General features: G+C 39.8%; 1 protein-coding gene across 1 annotated transcript; it reads left to right on the forward strand.

The window, feature by feature from the left end:
* Positions 1 to 6,362: 6,362 nt before the first annotated feature.
* Positions 6,363 to 14,553, forward strand: pld5 (phospholipase D family member 5). Its single transcript, XM_035660673.1, has 10 exons — positions 6,363 to 6,401; positions 7,877 to 8,013; positions 8,881 to 9,064; positions 9,290 to 9,398; positions 9,842 to 9,969; positions 11,165 to 11,362; positions 12,021 to 12,172; positions 12,352 to 12,517; positions 12,673 to 12,763; positions 13,897 to 14,553. Exons 1-10 carry the CDS (start codon positions 6,369 to 6,371, stop codon positions 14,139 to 14,141), a joined length of 1,443 nt encoding a protein of 480 aa, XP_035516566.1. The 5' UTR covers positions 6,363 to 6,368; the 3' UTR covers positions 14,142 to 14,553.
* The last annotated feature ends 1,461 nt before the right edge of the window (positions 14,554 to 16,014 follow it).

Below are 16,014 nucleotides of genomic sequence, written 5' to 3' on the forward strand. Positions count from 1 at the left end.
AGAGAGAGAGAGAGAAAGTGTGTTTGTGTCTTGATGTCTGTTAGGCTCCTCAGACTTTTCTCAATCAAATTACTTTCCCTCTCTCTCTGCTGCTCTGTCTTGTCCAGAGCAGCAGCTCCTGTTGCACCTCCCAGCCAATACCCTGCCCCTCCCATACCGCCTGAGACACTGTACTACATACACACACACACACACATACACACACACACACACACACAATACACACACACACACCCTCCCCAACAAGTGTGTGTGAGTGTGAGGAGGCATTGGTGCTCTGTCCATAAACAGACAGGTTGCACACTGTAGCTCAGACAGCACAGAGACCAATAGCAGCTGATTCAGCTACTCGATGATAGATAGAAAAGAAAAGAGGGAAGACGTGAGTGACAGCAGCTCTATGCTTGCTTGGCTGTGAGTGTGTGTGTGTACATCAGTGTGTGTGCTCCTGCAGGGAGCAGCTCACAGGTCATCAATGGAACTGTCAGGTGATCCAAGGTCGAGGGGGCCAGATGAGGCTCCCCCAGCGCTCGTGCCCTGCGTGTCCCAAATGAGAAGCAGCAGCTACAGTGCAGTCCAGCAGCAGGGCTATTCTGCATCCATCTTTCTCCGACGCAAAGAGAAGCTGGAACAGGTGAGATAAGTACCTCTCAGACATCATGTCATGATTAATTTAACTGTGTATCTGCCCTTTGGAGGGTGAAGAGATGATGTTAAAAGTTTGAAATTTGGAAGGAGATGTGACAACAAATACAAGTAGTAGAAGTAGCTAAAGTGTGTAAAGGTATATTCAGAGGAATTTATTCATCAGCGTTATTGTCCAATATGCATTATGGTGTCCCGTGAGTCCAGGGGAGGCATTAGTTTCATCCATTGGAAAGCCTTTCATTCTGCATGCCTGTGGTGCATCAGCCTCAGCTCTGGAGAATTGCTGCTGGGGAAGTGTGCAATTGAGCTCTGTTGCCTCCAATGAGAATTGATTACCACTTTCTTCACTGCTGCCACACACCCAGATGCACACCAAGGATCCTACAGTCTTACCAACAAACTATTTTCTATTTTAATTTCGTAGTGCCAGTGTGTTTTAGCATTTGTAAACCTTCACCTTCACTTAAAGCTTGTCCTTTAGATGTTTGCATTGGACCAAACCAGATATCCCTTGATTAGCAAGTCTAAATAGGAATTTCTTCAGCATAAGTAAATTATCTTAATTACAGGCAAATCATTTTCATGAGCTGGGGACTAAATGCTAAAGTAGGGCAGAGCTGAGACGATTAGCCATTTAATCAATTAGTCCATCGACAGAAAACAAATTGGCAACAATTTTGATAATTGTTTAACACTTTAAGTCATTTTCCAAGCGTCTTAATGTTAATATCTTTGAGTTTTGGACCATTGGTCAGACAAAATACATACTGTGGATATATCATCTTGGGCTCTGGGAAATTGTTACAGTTATTTTTCAATATTTTCTGACATCCCCAAAGCAGAGCTTTATATACAGTGCATCTACAATCTACAGCCCAGTGGTCTGTGATCCAGTGACATAAGCCGCTGATATGCACAACTGCATAAGGGCAAACTGTCCTTTCACAACAAATGACCCAAAAGTCAGACACTGAAAATAATAAAATACAGATTTTTCTTATGACTTTAATTAAAAAAATATATATATATTAGTTTTGTTATTAGTGAATCGGTCACTGTGTGTGTGTGTGTATGGACAGGAAGGATCAACCAAAAATGTAAATGAGGGTTGCTGATAATTGTGCACAGTGCCACTGGTGTGGTCGCATGAGCTTGTAATGTTTTTGGCTTACTGTGTGGGTCTTATGGGCTGATAAAAAAATACAAAATAAGTGGAGGTGAACCAGAGCTGGCTCAAGAAATGTGCATCCACTTGAAACAAGTTGCCGAAATCTGTAGCCTTTTTATGCATTTTCATCAATGTGACTGTTCACATGAATAGTTTTTTAGTTTTCATTTTGCATTAGCTGGAGTTTCCCTAACTTTATTATCTCTACCGCAGAGGCTATGTTTTCAGTCCGGTATGTTTATTAGTTATCAAAACCAACTTCACTGATTTCTTTGGTGGAAAGTTAGGCCATTTAAAAAAGGAAGAATGCACCTAATGTTGCTTATAAATCCTGAACAGCAGAAATGTCTAACAAGACTCTAAGAACACATCACCAATTTGGTATATAAATATATGAATGAGCCAGAAAAGGTCTGTAATTCATTTTTGGCTTTCTCTGACATACAGTTTTCCCAGGTGGTTGACAAGTTACTCTTCTTTTGGCTTGAATTGTGGTATGAACTGACTCCTAAAAGCTTAATATAAGATGACATATCATATATATTATATATATACTATATCATATATGCAGTATATCATATCTCAGTAAAGTGCAAAACATCCTTTGTTTTTCACAAGGACTGACAATAATGCTCCCTTTTAAACATATTTATATGTTATTGCATTTAGAGTACAATATTTTGAGCCTAAATTGGTTCTTCTGAAACAAAAAGCATTATAATTAAAGGCACTACAGCAGAGCAACATAATGAATTGAAATAATCATATCATGACTGATCTTAAACATTTTCCAAAATTCATCTTTGTACAAAATCCTAGTTTTCTGGAAAAAAACAAAAACATGAATGCCTTTGATTGAACCAACACAGAGGACTACTGTTATAGTAAAAGAATGAGCCTATTTCCCCTTCATTTTATCTCTGCTTAAATTAAAAGAAGGAAAAACAGGAAAGATTGTCAATATTTAATTAAAATTTCCGCTAGTGAGTGGTTCCTTGTTTTTTTTTTTTCTTGTTTTAGTTCTTACTCATGGAAAATAAAATCCATCAAATGATCAATTGAACAATTTATTCCTCCTCTGTCTTTTAATCGTGTGGCCTCTTGGTTGTAGAGGCTGAACTAATGGCTCCAGTGTTCTGCTCTGGACAGACAGACATTTACTTATGGAGCTTTCTGAACAAGACAACCTAACAGGATCATTTTTTTCACCAATGGATCCTTATCTGCACCCCATCCACAGTCCCTTTGGCATGTGGCCCAGCTGTCTCCCATGGCGTTGTGCCCAGTAAACCTTCACTCAGCACATATCACCCTGGGTATGACGCCATGGAAACATAAAAAAAATGTCCTGTGCGTGCATTGAAACCTGCTGTTGAGCTTTTTGGTGTGAAGGTGAAACACATTGAGGTGTCCTTCATTGGCACTCACAGGGGTGTGTTTGGATGGGGCATAATTCATGCATAGCTAAATAGCGTCAAAATGTCATTTTTAATTATTATAAATGTTCGCTTATGAGGACAGTTCAGGTGATTTGCAGGTCGTAGTCTATATCAAGGCCTCTAGGTTAAATTGAGTTGAAAGTGAAAGTGTTGTGGAAGTCTTTGTTACATATAACAGCTGTTTTCATGGCATTTCAATTACTACATTTTGGCATGAAGAAGGTCCTATAACTGTTGAAATATAATCATAAATCAAACCTTACTAAAGCGCCATGAGAGGATGGAGGAAAACCCAGAGCTCCAGTTCTCATTCTTGCAGGAGACACACATACACACCTACACTGTGCATATTAGCCTTTACCGGCAGCCACTGTATTATGATTTGCTCATTTGTGTGAAAAGTAATATGCCTTGCAGCATGGCTCTTAAAGATGAGGACTATTTATAATTGGTCCCTTGTGATGAAGAACTGTGTGGTACATTATCAGATAATGATGTCCTGTACAGAGAGTCTGGGGGGAGTCTAGGAATGAACTGCAAAGGCTGCTGTGACCTCTGAACTGCCCTACTGCAAATAGCATTGCTTTAAAAGGTGTACAGATCAAAAAGAGCTCTTACAGCGGTTTAACATAACAGAAAAGAAACAGGACTGGTTGGCATTTCATAGGCTACATTAGTATTCACTGTTACATGATGGTGGTGACTGTGCAGTTGTTGAATTGTTTATGTCAACAGTTTCCTAGCATGACCGCCACTGACTGTTAGCTGAGTACAGTATCTGTTAAAGTTGCCCTGTGGTTCAGTCTCTCAGCTGTATGTGCTCATGATGGTCAGGAAAACAGTGACAGCCCCATCCTGTTTGTCACTTTGCTTCTTCCCCCGTATGAAAGTGTGTCTGTCTGACCCCATATATGCAGCTTTAGGAACATTCACCTCCCCTGGGAAGTCGTCCCAACATTACTGTCCACTCTTTCTCTCTCTCTCTCTCTCTCTTTTTCACTCACAGACTGGGTGACGTGCAGAGGGCACCTGCCCCAGACAGACACAGCAGGTTTCACTGCTATGACTTTGTTACTCTGTTATATCTCTCTGGAATGTCACACGGTGTGCCACAAGTCTATAATTAAAAATCACCCTTACTCTACATGCCCTTTGGGAATTACACTGACAAATCATCAGCTGTTTGATTGTAAAAAAAAAATCTTACTTTGTTAATGAGTATGTAAAGGAGATACATTAAGATACTGCCACAGGCTTTGATCTTTTCACAGTGTAACTACTGTGTAATTTTTACTGAATGAAGAGTAAGAGTCTGCAGCCACTCTAACAGCTCTGGTGCCATTTGCTATATGGGTCCTCTTAAAAGCAAACCAGTCTCCATCCTAGTTTTAATTTTTTTGGGGGGGATAAAATAATCAGTCTAGTCAAGAAAACGATATGCTTGTTCTACTTCAACTATAAAAACTATAAATAAACTACAAAAAGACCACTCAAATAATTTACAATTTCTTATTTTATTTGGTATTTTTCTTATATACAGATGTGCAATGATGATTGCTGGGTAATATGTATGTTGATGTTGTCCAATGTCAAGTCTGTATTTGATCATGTGACAAGAAGATACAGTATACGTTTTTTTAGACTGACAAGCTGAGCAGATCTGCAAGCCAAGCGAGCAGTCATCCCTTTCAAACATAAAAATGGTAATTAGGGGCCCATCATATTAGCGTACATTGGGGCCCATCATAACTACCTTACGCCATTAATCATAGACAAAAGTATCTGACAAATTAAAATTTTCACCAGATGATTTTGCTAGATGAAAGTCAGAGGATCTGCAAAAGTATTACAATTCTTCCTGAGGGAAACATAAACATGTGTACCAGAATTAATGGTAATTTCCAGTAGTTGTCGAGATGTCATCACCACTAATGTGGCTAAAAGTTTTAAAACCTTTTTTAACACAATAAAGCAGACTGCTGTGTAGTGTGTTAGTTACTACTATATACAGTATGTATGAAGTTACAACCAAGTAAACTTTTTAAGAAAACTCCACCCTCCTTTGATCCTTCTCTCATTTCTCTCACGTCCCTCATTAGGTCCTTTCTTTAGTCCCTAAACAGTGCTGTACTCATAAACAGCAGCAGCTTGCCTGCAGTGAGCAGCATATGTTGTTTTCTGCTATTAAGCAACGCTATATTCATCTGTGAGAAAACTGTTGGGGCGGATAAAAGGTTGAAAGAAAGTGTTTGCATATTTCATTTTTACCCACCGAGGCCCTTTATTGTGCTTCTGTGCAATAGGAAGAGACAGAACTTTATGAATGAATGCTCTAAAATCTGGTGCATTACTGAAAAGAACATTTATTACAATGATTTAAACACAGTGGGGATTAAAGCAGACAATACTGCTGACTTACATGTCATCAGTCAAGGTTAATTATTGGAGCTATAGCTGTTTTAAATTATTTGGTCTTCTCTGGGAAGACCTGGGTGCAGATGTGTCTTTGAGTGTGTGTACATGTCCCACCTAATGAGTCCAGAACAATTTGGTATAGCTTTGCAACAGCTGTCAAAAAACGGTGGATCACCAGTGGCACATTTAAGCATCCCTCCCCATTAAAGCCAAGCACAACTGCCAGATGAGGTTTGTTCACAAGGCAGATAAAAGATGAAGATAAAGAGGAAGAGGAGGGAGGAATCGAGGAGGAAGGGGGGGTTGCTGGGGCTCGGAGTTACAGCTCTGTATTGGCCGTTTGAACGAGAGGGGTTGGTCTTTCTTCATCTCTCTCACTACCTCAACTGAGGAGCAGAGAGTGAGCAGCACGCATGCAGCCCTGTCTCTCTCTCTCTATTTCTGCCACACACACACACACACACACACACACGCCCAAAGAGGAACCATGTGAGGACCTGAGACGGACCAGAAGCTGAGGTGCACACACATACCTTCCAGGAGAGTGAGGACCCAGTAGGATGAAGACAAAGAGTGAAGACATCAGAGTTGGACAGGCTGAGGACTGGATGATGAAGACAGACAGACAGACAGATAGAAATGTGTGACTGAGCTGCTGTTTCCCACCTGTCAGAGAAGTTTGAAGGAGTGCTGCTCTCATGGCGGGACCGACCACACAAGAGCCCTTGAAGGTGACGTTTACAGTCCTCAACTAAACCTGCTTCACTCTGCATCTGTTTAATATGTGATATTATTCTCACTTTGTTTGTAGGTTGGATTTTAGGGCATGTTTACCTTTGGATTTTCCTGCTGGCTTCTGTTACATTATTCATTCAATGATTAATTTGAATGAAGCCTTAAGTTGATTCCATGTTTCTAATAATCAGCTCTAAACTACATAAGTATGTAAGGTTATTTTTGGCTGCATTGAACAGTTGTGTTATAGTGTTTTTTAAGTCAAAGCATCTTACTGCATCAGTAACTGACCTGTCTCACTCTGTCAGTCTTGTTCTGTATCATGAGGATTTCCAAGCAGCATGTACACATCCACAAGTGAAGCATGGTCCTTGACTCTGCTAAATGTGACGAAGAGCTCAGCGGTCTCAGTGGACAGCAGAGGAGTGTAAGGTGCACCCGGCTGGCACCAGCGTTTCAGCCTCACTGCCTGAGACAGACAGTGTAGAGACGTGTGGGAGATGAGGTTGACAAACAATCCTCCGACCCCCATCTTGTTTATGACTTGGTGCTGAATCGTGTTTTTCTTTTGTTTAGTAGTCAAATTTGATAAAAGTTGTAGCTTGGAGTCATCTCTCAGAGAAAAACTTCATCAGTGTGATGCTATTCATGCGATTGATCGAGCACAAACAAAAGGGAATATGTAATGTGATGTGATGACAGCTCACAACAAAACCGACAAAGCCAAACAGGGCAGGGAATAAGACGGTGAAAATCTGTAGTCGTAAGCAAAACAGAAGTGCCTAACTGCACTTTTAAAACAGTGAAAATCAAGACTCCTCAGGCTGGATCAGGACAGTAATAAGGCTCCTGCATCATAACCTCTGACCACGCTGCCTGTCACTCCACTGTTATTACAACCAGTTTATTCCATATATTGCACACACGTATGCGCACTAGTCTTTAATATTGCCTGTCATAAATGCAACATTGGGTGTATCCATCCTGGCACAGAGGTCATAAAATCCCTCTCAGCTGGGATTCACTTGAACAACAAAAGCAACAGAAAAGCATAAACCAGACTTTCCAATATTCCTTACAGTTGAGCTTTAGCGTGTATCAATTTGCCTTCAGCTGGAAAGCGTTCCACTCCACTTGTCCTCTGCTCTGTGGCATAAAGTGAGATTTGTGAAGCTGGGGTGGTTTTTCTCCAGAGTTTCTAAATCCTCTGTGGCCTGGTCGTCAAGTCAAGACACAGAGATGTTGTGTTGTATTGATCATGAATCCTAACCTCTGATCAATGGTATTGAGTGAGGACATTAGCATTTAAGGGCTGATAATTCCCCTTCTGTACACCACCCAAAACTAACTGCCATGTCAATGTCTTCACTGCAAGTTGTTAACCCACTGTACACTACTCTACAACCGGGGAAGAATTGAGCTCTGCAGTGCTGCTGACTTTTGCTCAATGTGTGTGTACCTCATCTTTAAGACCCAGCAGAAGTGCATCGCCATCTTTGCCCTTCTCTGCTGCTTTGCTGTGCTGGTGGCACTGATCTTTTCATCAGTCGACATTTGGGGGGACGATGAGGATGGTATCACAGAGGAAAACTGTAGCAGAGATTGCCGGTAAGATGAAAGAGAACACATTTGAATCCATGTATAGTGTAAAATATCTATGAACTAACCGTAACATAATGATTCATGAATACACGATCAACATACGCATTATGCAGCACTGGCACCAGTGAGTGAATTAAACTGATATACCTCTCGCTTAACTCCGATGCGCGAGCCTGTCAGTGGGGTCGGATAATATGAGCAGCAACGGTGACACATTTCTGTCCTCAAAGTCTGTGTTAGAAGCTGAAAAAATGGGCAGCGCGTTGGCAAGGATTTTGAGCCGACTTTGACCAGGCAAATGTGCATGGCTTAGACGACTAATGCAGCTCCAAACTTAAGGGTGCACCAGGATGCCCAGGTGATCATAATGTTATGGCTAAACGGTGTATAGTATCCCCAGGTCTGTTCTCCAGTAACTCATCATTATATTTTACATAATCGTCAATTCAGAGTTATTTAGGAACAAGTATCATTCATAAATGATATGATATGATATGAGTTGTTTCATATTCAGTAGAACCAGAGATATTGTCTTTTTGTGTTTTTTTTAACTGTAAACCTGGCTCCTACATTGCCCACAATGCAACTCAACAGCCAAAAGTCTGGTCAAAGATCCAAATGTGTTATGCTAGCAGCAGCTAATGTACCTTTGAGCTGCTAGCCTCAAGTGGAAATAAGGAATGGGGTACAGAGGTCTGGCAAACCTGGTAAAAACACTTTTCTCTAACCTATACATTTGTTTCATTTTTAAACTTGTAGCCTTCAGACTCAACCAATGCTTTTTCACAAATACAGTAGCAGATATGCAAACAAACTTCAATGTGTTAAATGACCTTTAAGAATTCAGAAACTCAAGACACGTGTTACTTTCAGCATCAATCTCGTGGAGAATATTCCAGACGACCTCTCCCTCCCCGTGGATGGCAGACACCACCTCTCTCTCTCTGTTGGCTTTCAAACACTGTTGGACCAGGCTAAGCACTCGGTTGAGGTAGTGTCACCTGTCTGGGACTTAAACCCCTGGGACCTGGAGACAATGCCAAGCACTGCCAAACAGGTACAAAGTCACGGTAGACTGTCTGAATATATCCCCCCTACATTCCTGCAGAATATGAACCAACTGCATTTCCCAGGTGCTCTATAAGTGGAAATGCAATTATTTTCAAGTAAATCTGTATGGAGTCTTTTAATGAGGTTAGTCCTGCTGAGATGTTGGCCTTTTAAGAGACATCCGGAAATGCTGCTCAAATGCTCAACTACAGAACATTGCTCTCTTCCTCAGGGTCAGCTTTTGTTCCAGAGACTGCTCAGCCTGAAATCTCGTGGGGTTAAACTGAAGATTGCCAGCAGTCTGACTAACTCTGCTGAACTGAAGACCTTGGCAGCACACAGTGAGTGGCTGTCATATTTTCATGTTATAAAAGAAATTTGTTATGCCACCGTCACCAACCACAATAAAGATTTATGGGTCCTAACAAATCACATGACAAAAAAAGAGTTTTTAAAAGAAGATTCTCATGTGTTCTATAACAATTTCAGTAAGAATGTTGGTTACCTGTTTTAGGCCAGCAGTGTAATATACATACAGCATCTCTGATTTGTCTCAAGGAAAACAAGCTCATTTACACCGTGCAGGGCCCCCAGCTCCACAGCACGGGTCATACAACCTTCATGTCTGCCAAACTTCACAATGAAGGTCAAAAAATCATGAATGTGCAAATGTAGCTGACATTCAAAGCCTTTGCCGCTCCGGCTGCCAGCCCTCCATAATTCTCTCCATCTCATTCTGTCAAACTTTTCAACTAACACCCACTCTGTCTGTCTCTCTGTCTAGCTGCAGTGGTTCATTTTATTAATATGACAGCTTTTACCAGAGGAGGACTACATTCCTCATTCTGGATAGTGGATCGGAAGCACATTTACATCGGGAGCGCCGATATGGATTGGAGGTCACTCTCCAAGGTAACAACAAACATCAACAACATGAGTGTGCAGAGTAAAATCAGAACAGAGCATAAATGAGCCTCTGCAGTCAGGCGTGGTCAGGTCTGCCATTCATGTCTGGCCTAAAAATGGCTAGAGTAGCTTTTCTTTTTTAGCTTACACAATTTTAATTAAATGATAACATTTGCACCTGACAGGGACTTAAAACAAAACACAGAAACTGGATTAATTCCAGTGTACACTTGTACCAATGCAGTTACTCCAGCAACTCTTAATGGGCACCAGGGATGATTTAAGATTACTGTCTGAGGTGGGTTAGAAAGACAAGTAGCATTTCACTTTGCATTTAGCATGTAATTCACAATAGAGAGGGAACCAGGGAGCATTAGCATACTACTGCTTGAAGTGATTACCTGGCACTTTTCATGCTTCAGTGCTGGCTGGAGGTAGAACTACTATTCATTGTAATTACCATGGAGCCAGAGGGAAGGGAGGAATGGACATATGTATGAGTGTGTGTGTGGCGTGCACACACACACACACACATACAGTAAGAGTAAGAGGGAATGATAGAAGAGCAGGAAAGAAGAGAGACAAAAATGGAGCAAGGCAGAAGCTGTCAGGGATTCATCATAATGTACATGGCACTGTAGTTTAATAGACTGAAACCACTGTGTGCTTCTGGGTCACTCACCAAAATAGAACAAACACAAAATACATTTCTGCTGTGTAATTAATGACCTGGTGAGAATATATTTAGAACGATTGTCTCTTGTTCACTTTTTATTTCACTGTTTTAGCCGTGCTAGCAGCTCTATGGATGCCAGTGTTGGTCCGACACTTGAAATATCTCAACAACTGGATTGATTTCCATAAATCAATCCATAAATATAATTCATATTCCCATTCTGCCTAGAGGATGAATCCTGACTTTGGTGATCTCCTGACTTTTCCTCTAGCGCCACCATAAGGTTCACATTTGTGGTTTCCAGTTAAATGTGTTAAATGTTAAAATGACTGCTATCAGATGATCAAATCCTCTCACAGAGAGTTACTATTCTCACTCTAAAATCTGCATTATCTTTGCCTTTTATCTATTTTCTGTCTCACATTGCTGAAGCATGCCTGTTCAGTGAACACACCTAGTACACTCACACGGCAACTTTTCTGCTGCATCACCTCTTCCTCTGTGCTCCTTTCTGACACCCCACAGAGGAAAGAACTGGGGGTGGTGGTGTTTAACTGCAGCTGCCTGGCTCTGGACCTCCACCGAGTCTTTTCATTTTACTGGCAGCTTCACGAGAGGGACTACATCCCCTCCATCTGGTCGAAGAGAGTTACAGCCCTCTACGGGAGGCACGACGCCCTGGAGCTGCAGCTCAACACGACCCAGGCTACTGCTTATGTGTCTGTGAGGAGCTGCTTTATTATGTTGCACTATTTACTACATGTTAACACATAAATTGACTCTATACAACATGCACAAACCACATGTTGTGTCTGTAATAAATGTTTAGACTGGTTTATATTCCTCTTAAGGCACCAATTTCCTGACTTTGGACTAGATGTCTTTAAAGTTTCATTACCAACTAATAACAGACACACACAGGGGGTGATTAATCATGTTAACACCACACTGCGGAGCATCTTGAGTCTCAATATCTCAGTACCTCAGCCTAATTTGACAGTAATGAATCTTGTTACCCTCCAAGCGACAAGACGCTTATCAGTTGCATTTAGCACATTTATCATCTTATAGGAACTAATGGAGCCATGCTGTCACAAGCTGCTGGCAACTCCAACCTGCTCTTATGCCTCACTAGTAGTGATACATGCGAAGAGAAATGTGCCTTGTTGTTTTTCTTGCCCTTTAATCCATCAAAATAATAAACCCAAATTATGTTGCCCTTCTCAGTGTAACATTTTTCAGTGGGGTGTTGCCACTTTTCAAGCAAACTGAATGTTAAAAGTCTAAATCATATTTTTGTCCACCTTTCAGTTCTTCTATTTCCGTAATCTTTATATAATTTTGGGTACAAACTTGTCTGAGTGATGTATCCTTTCTGCAGACCTCTCCTGAACTCTTCTGCTCTAAAGATCGCACCAGAGATGTAGATGCCATTTATCAAGTCATCCAAAGTGCAAAGAAATTTATCTTCATATCCGTGACAGACTACCTCCCTCTGGTCAACAGGCGTTTCAGAGGAACCTCAGTCACAAGGTACAACCTCTATATTCCTGAGAGCTTGGACATTCAAACATGGTTTCTTGTGACAAATAAGTTCCATTATAACCTGTATATTTTTTATGGTTTAGGGAAGAAACACAGTAACTTTGAGAAACACTCTGTATGCCTTTAGATTGTAAAACAGTGTCTAATTGCAATGGGTGCATCAATAGGTACTGGTCGGCTATTGATGAGGTGATCAGAGAGGCGGTGGTTCTGAGAGGAGTCAGAGTCCGCCTGCTGATAAGCTTCTGGAAGAAGACTCACCCTCTCACCTTTAACTTCGTCGCCTCCCTCAAGTCGCTCTGCATGCAGATGCTCAACTGTTCACTAGAGGTGGTATGTGAGGTGGTAGTACAAATGTTTTTGGAAAGCTGTAGTTTTGAGTGAATTTCTGGACATTCTTTTTGATACATTATGTAAATCTTAAATTGAGAATGCGTGTATCTATGGTATCTATACATACTAGTTTTGTTAAATCCATTTTTTTGCAGAGGTTTTTTAGTCACAAGGAGCAAAAGGATGATATTCAACATGGCCTCAACCACAACAAGTACATGGTGACCGATAATGCTGTCTACATCGGTAAGGATGTAGAATATGTTTGCAACCAATTCCATTTACAATTTCTTTCTTTTTATTGATGATTTTATTTGCATTTACACATTTTCAAAATGGTTGGTTCAGAAGGTCTTTTATAGTATTTTATACTCAGTGCTATTTTAAAAATGTAAAACAGTATTTTGTCAAAGGAGTAGTTTGACATTTTTGAAACAGACTTATTCTTTTTCTTGTCGAGACTTGGAGGGAAGATTGATACCATTATTGATATGGAACTACAACGAGGAAACAATTAGTTTAGAAGCCTGAAAACAGGGGGTAATGAGCCTGGCTCTGTCTAAAGAAAAAGAAATCTGCCTGAGAACCTCTGAACTTGTCTTTGCTTGGAGCAGTAACTTCCTAAATTCATGACCTCATTGTGGGGTTACCAGAAAGAACAAAGCAAACTTTAGAGGGGAATTGAAAATGTTTCAACTAGTTCCCGGGGCTTTATGAATCTACGTAATAAAAGTACAAACACAAGAGGACAAAGGAGATAAACTGGAGGGAAATAAGAGAAAGAACCAGGGCCTCTGGTGAGTTCCTTCAGACGGAGGCTAGGCTAAGAAAACACAAACGCACATACAGACACACTCCCAAACACACAGCCATAGCATACAATTTACGGGGGACTTCTGGTCTTGTTGTCATCTTGAGGTTTTCTATTAAAACCAGAGACTCCAGGAACTCACAGTCCAAGAAAAGCCCTTTTTGTATGTAGTAAACTAACAAGAAATAACATATTAATCAATGACTTCTGGTAGGCAGATTTTTTTTACCTTCAAACAGAGCCAGGCTAAGCTAAGCTAACCCTCTGTAGCTTCATATTTAACAGAGGTATGTAAGAATGGTATCAATCTTCTCATCTGATCCTCGGCAAGAAAGTGAAACAGCTTATTTTTCTAATATAGTTATTGTGTTGTAAATAGTGTAATTGTCTAATGTACTGTATACAGTGTATGTTGTTCTATTAACCTCTGATCACACACACAGACACTAAGACACACCAGACTATATATATAAATGTGCACACATCAAGAAATAAAGCACAGAACTGGAAATCAAAGTAATAATACCTGTTACAGACACAATATCTAAGGTTTGCTGTTTGTCCACAGGTAACCATGACTGGGTTGGCAGTGACTTTGCCATTAATGCAGGAGTTGGCCTGGTGGTTCAGATGAAAAATAGTCTTCAAGACAGGGAAGTGACAATCCTGGAACATGTCAAGGCTGCCTTCGAAAGAGACTGGAGGTCACGTTATGCTAAGAGTCTGCAAGGAAACAAAGATCAACAGGGAAAATACAGAAACCTGCAACAAGCAAAAAATGAAAATGAGTGGAACAACCCTTTATCTTTATAAGCACAGAATGTCTTTCTATATCCTAAAGTCTCAAAAGCCTGAATACTCTAGATTATATAACATATTTACACAGTATGAGAATGTGACTTGACTTTAATTTTGTGATGTTATTTTAATAGATTAAATTACAATCAATAATGACAATGTTGAGCTAATAATTTAATGCACCACAGTTGCAAGTTACAGTAATAGTATCTGATTGCCTAATTAATTGTTAATTGACTGTTATATAAGCATGTTATGCTGCATGAATATTGAAATCAATATTCAAATTCAAACTATATACTTGGACAAGCAATATGCTAATTATCAAATACACTCTATGTTACACATATTTAAATCCATAAACATATCCTGTCAAACTCACCACAACAAATCAAATTTAGCATTTATTAATGATACACTATTTTTGTTTACCATTTTAATATGTATTTTATAAACTTTTGAATACTTTTGCATTTGCATAGCATTAGTACTTTAACTCCATATCGCCTCTAATTTTAATAATTCAATTTCTTCACACACACACACACACACACACAGAAGCTTATGCTGTAGTTTTACAGATGTGACAACAGCTGTTTATCATCTCATTGAAAATTCTCATCCGAATAAAATGTACTTTTTTTCAAATTTGTTGTTGTGTTTATTTCAGCATCACTTAAGGGGGAAGCGCCGAGTGGCCAACATTTATTTACATATTCCAGAAAACAAGGTCAGACAATAGTGTAATTTTCATGGCCATGTTTTACTTTCTCTTTAATTTCTCTCCTGCTTTAAATAATTTAATTAGCATTGACTAATGTAATGCTGCCCAACCATTGTTCATATTTTCCTTTTCTCAAAGACACTAATAAGCTGTAAGTAAGTTACCAGTGTGTCTCTTGTTAGGTTGGGAGGATGAAAGAAGTTCAGATTCGAAACATGAGGAGGCCTCTTGACATAATCAGTTCCTGTTGTTGGGTTTCAATAAAGACCTTCATGGTTTTTATGTAATAAGAAAAAAAACATGCATGTTTGCAGGCAAGCACTTCTAATGAGCTCAGTGTGTATAGTATTATCTTTTCAAACTGCTCCAACAACACATTTTAGATAATGCATTATTGCAAGGGTCACTGGTTGGTAAAATAGAGCCACTTTGGTATGTCAAAGAAATTACTCTTTTACCTTAAAAATAGTACGAAACATGAATTCAGTTTTATATGAAGTTTGTTCTGATCCTCCATCTACGCTCTGTAATGAACTCAGGCAGACTGCATGAACCAAATTAAGCCACTGGTGGTGTGTTAGCAAACAGTGGCCTACACACACCACCCACACACAGATTTATCATCCCCTTGCAGTCAAAGTCCAGTTTTTGAACCAGTGCATTAAATGGAATACTTGGATTTAATTTTTATTTTAAATAACAAACTACTGGTTCCTTTTAATACAAAAGGAGTGTATATAGATATATGCGTACATATATACATACATATATGTGTGTCTTCTGCTGAATTATATTGTTTTTACTTTTTTGTCGACCTGTATTTATATCAATTAATCTAAATACTCTCAGTATAATACAATGCAGTTGATAAAAACTGAACTGAACAGCAAGATATAGACAAGATTTTTTTAAAGCAACTATATAAACAACTGTAAACAAGAACAATGATATATAAACAATATAAACATCCATATAAGAAGACACAATATACAAGGTTTTTACAGTATTCATGACAGACAGACACGACAGACTTCCGTATTTCCCCTCTCCAGTCAACACAAGGTGGCGCCATAGCACCATCACATGCTGATACTACCATTGGCAGCCAAAGGTTGCCATGATGAGTTGAGAGGTTTTGTATTCAGAGTGAAGAACCTCATCACA

Source organism: Morone saxatilis, unplaced genomic scaffold, assembly GCF_004916995.1.
Source record: "Morone saxatilis isolate NCDOM2014 unplaced genomic scaffold, NCSU_SB_2.0 Contig17, whole genome shotgun sequence".
Lineage (NCBI taxonomy): Eukaryota > Metazoa > Chordata > Actinopteri > Moronidae > Morone > Morone saxatilis.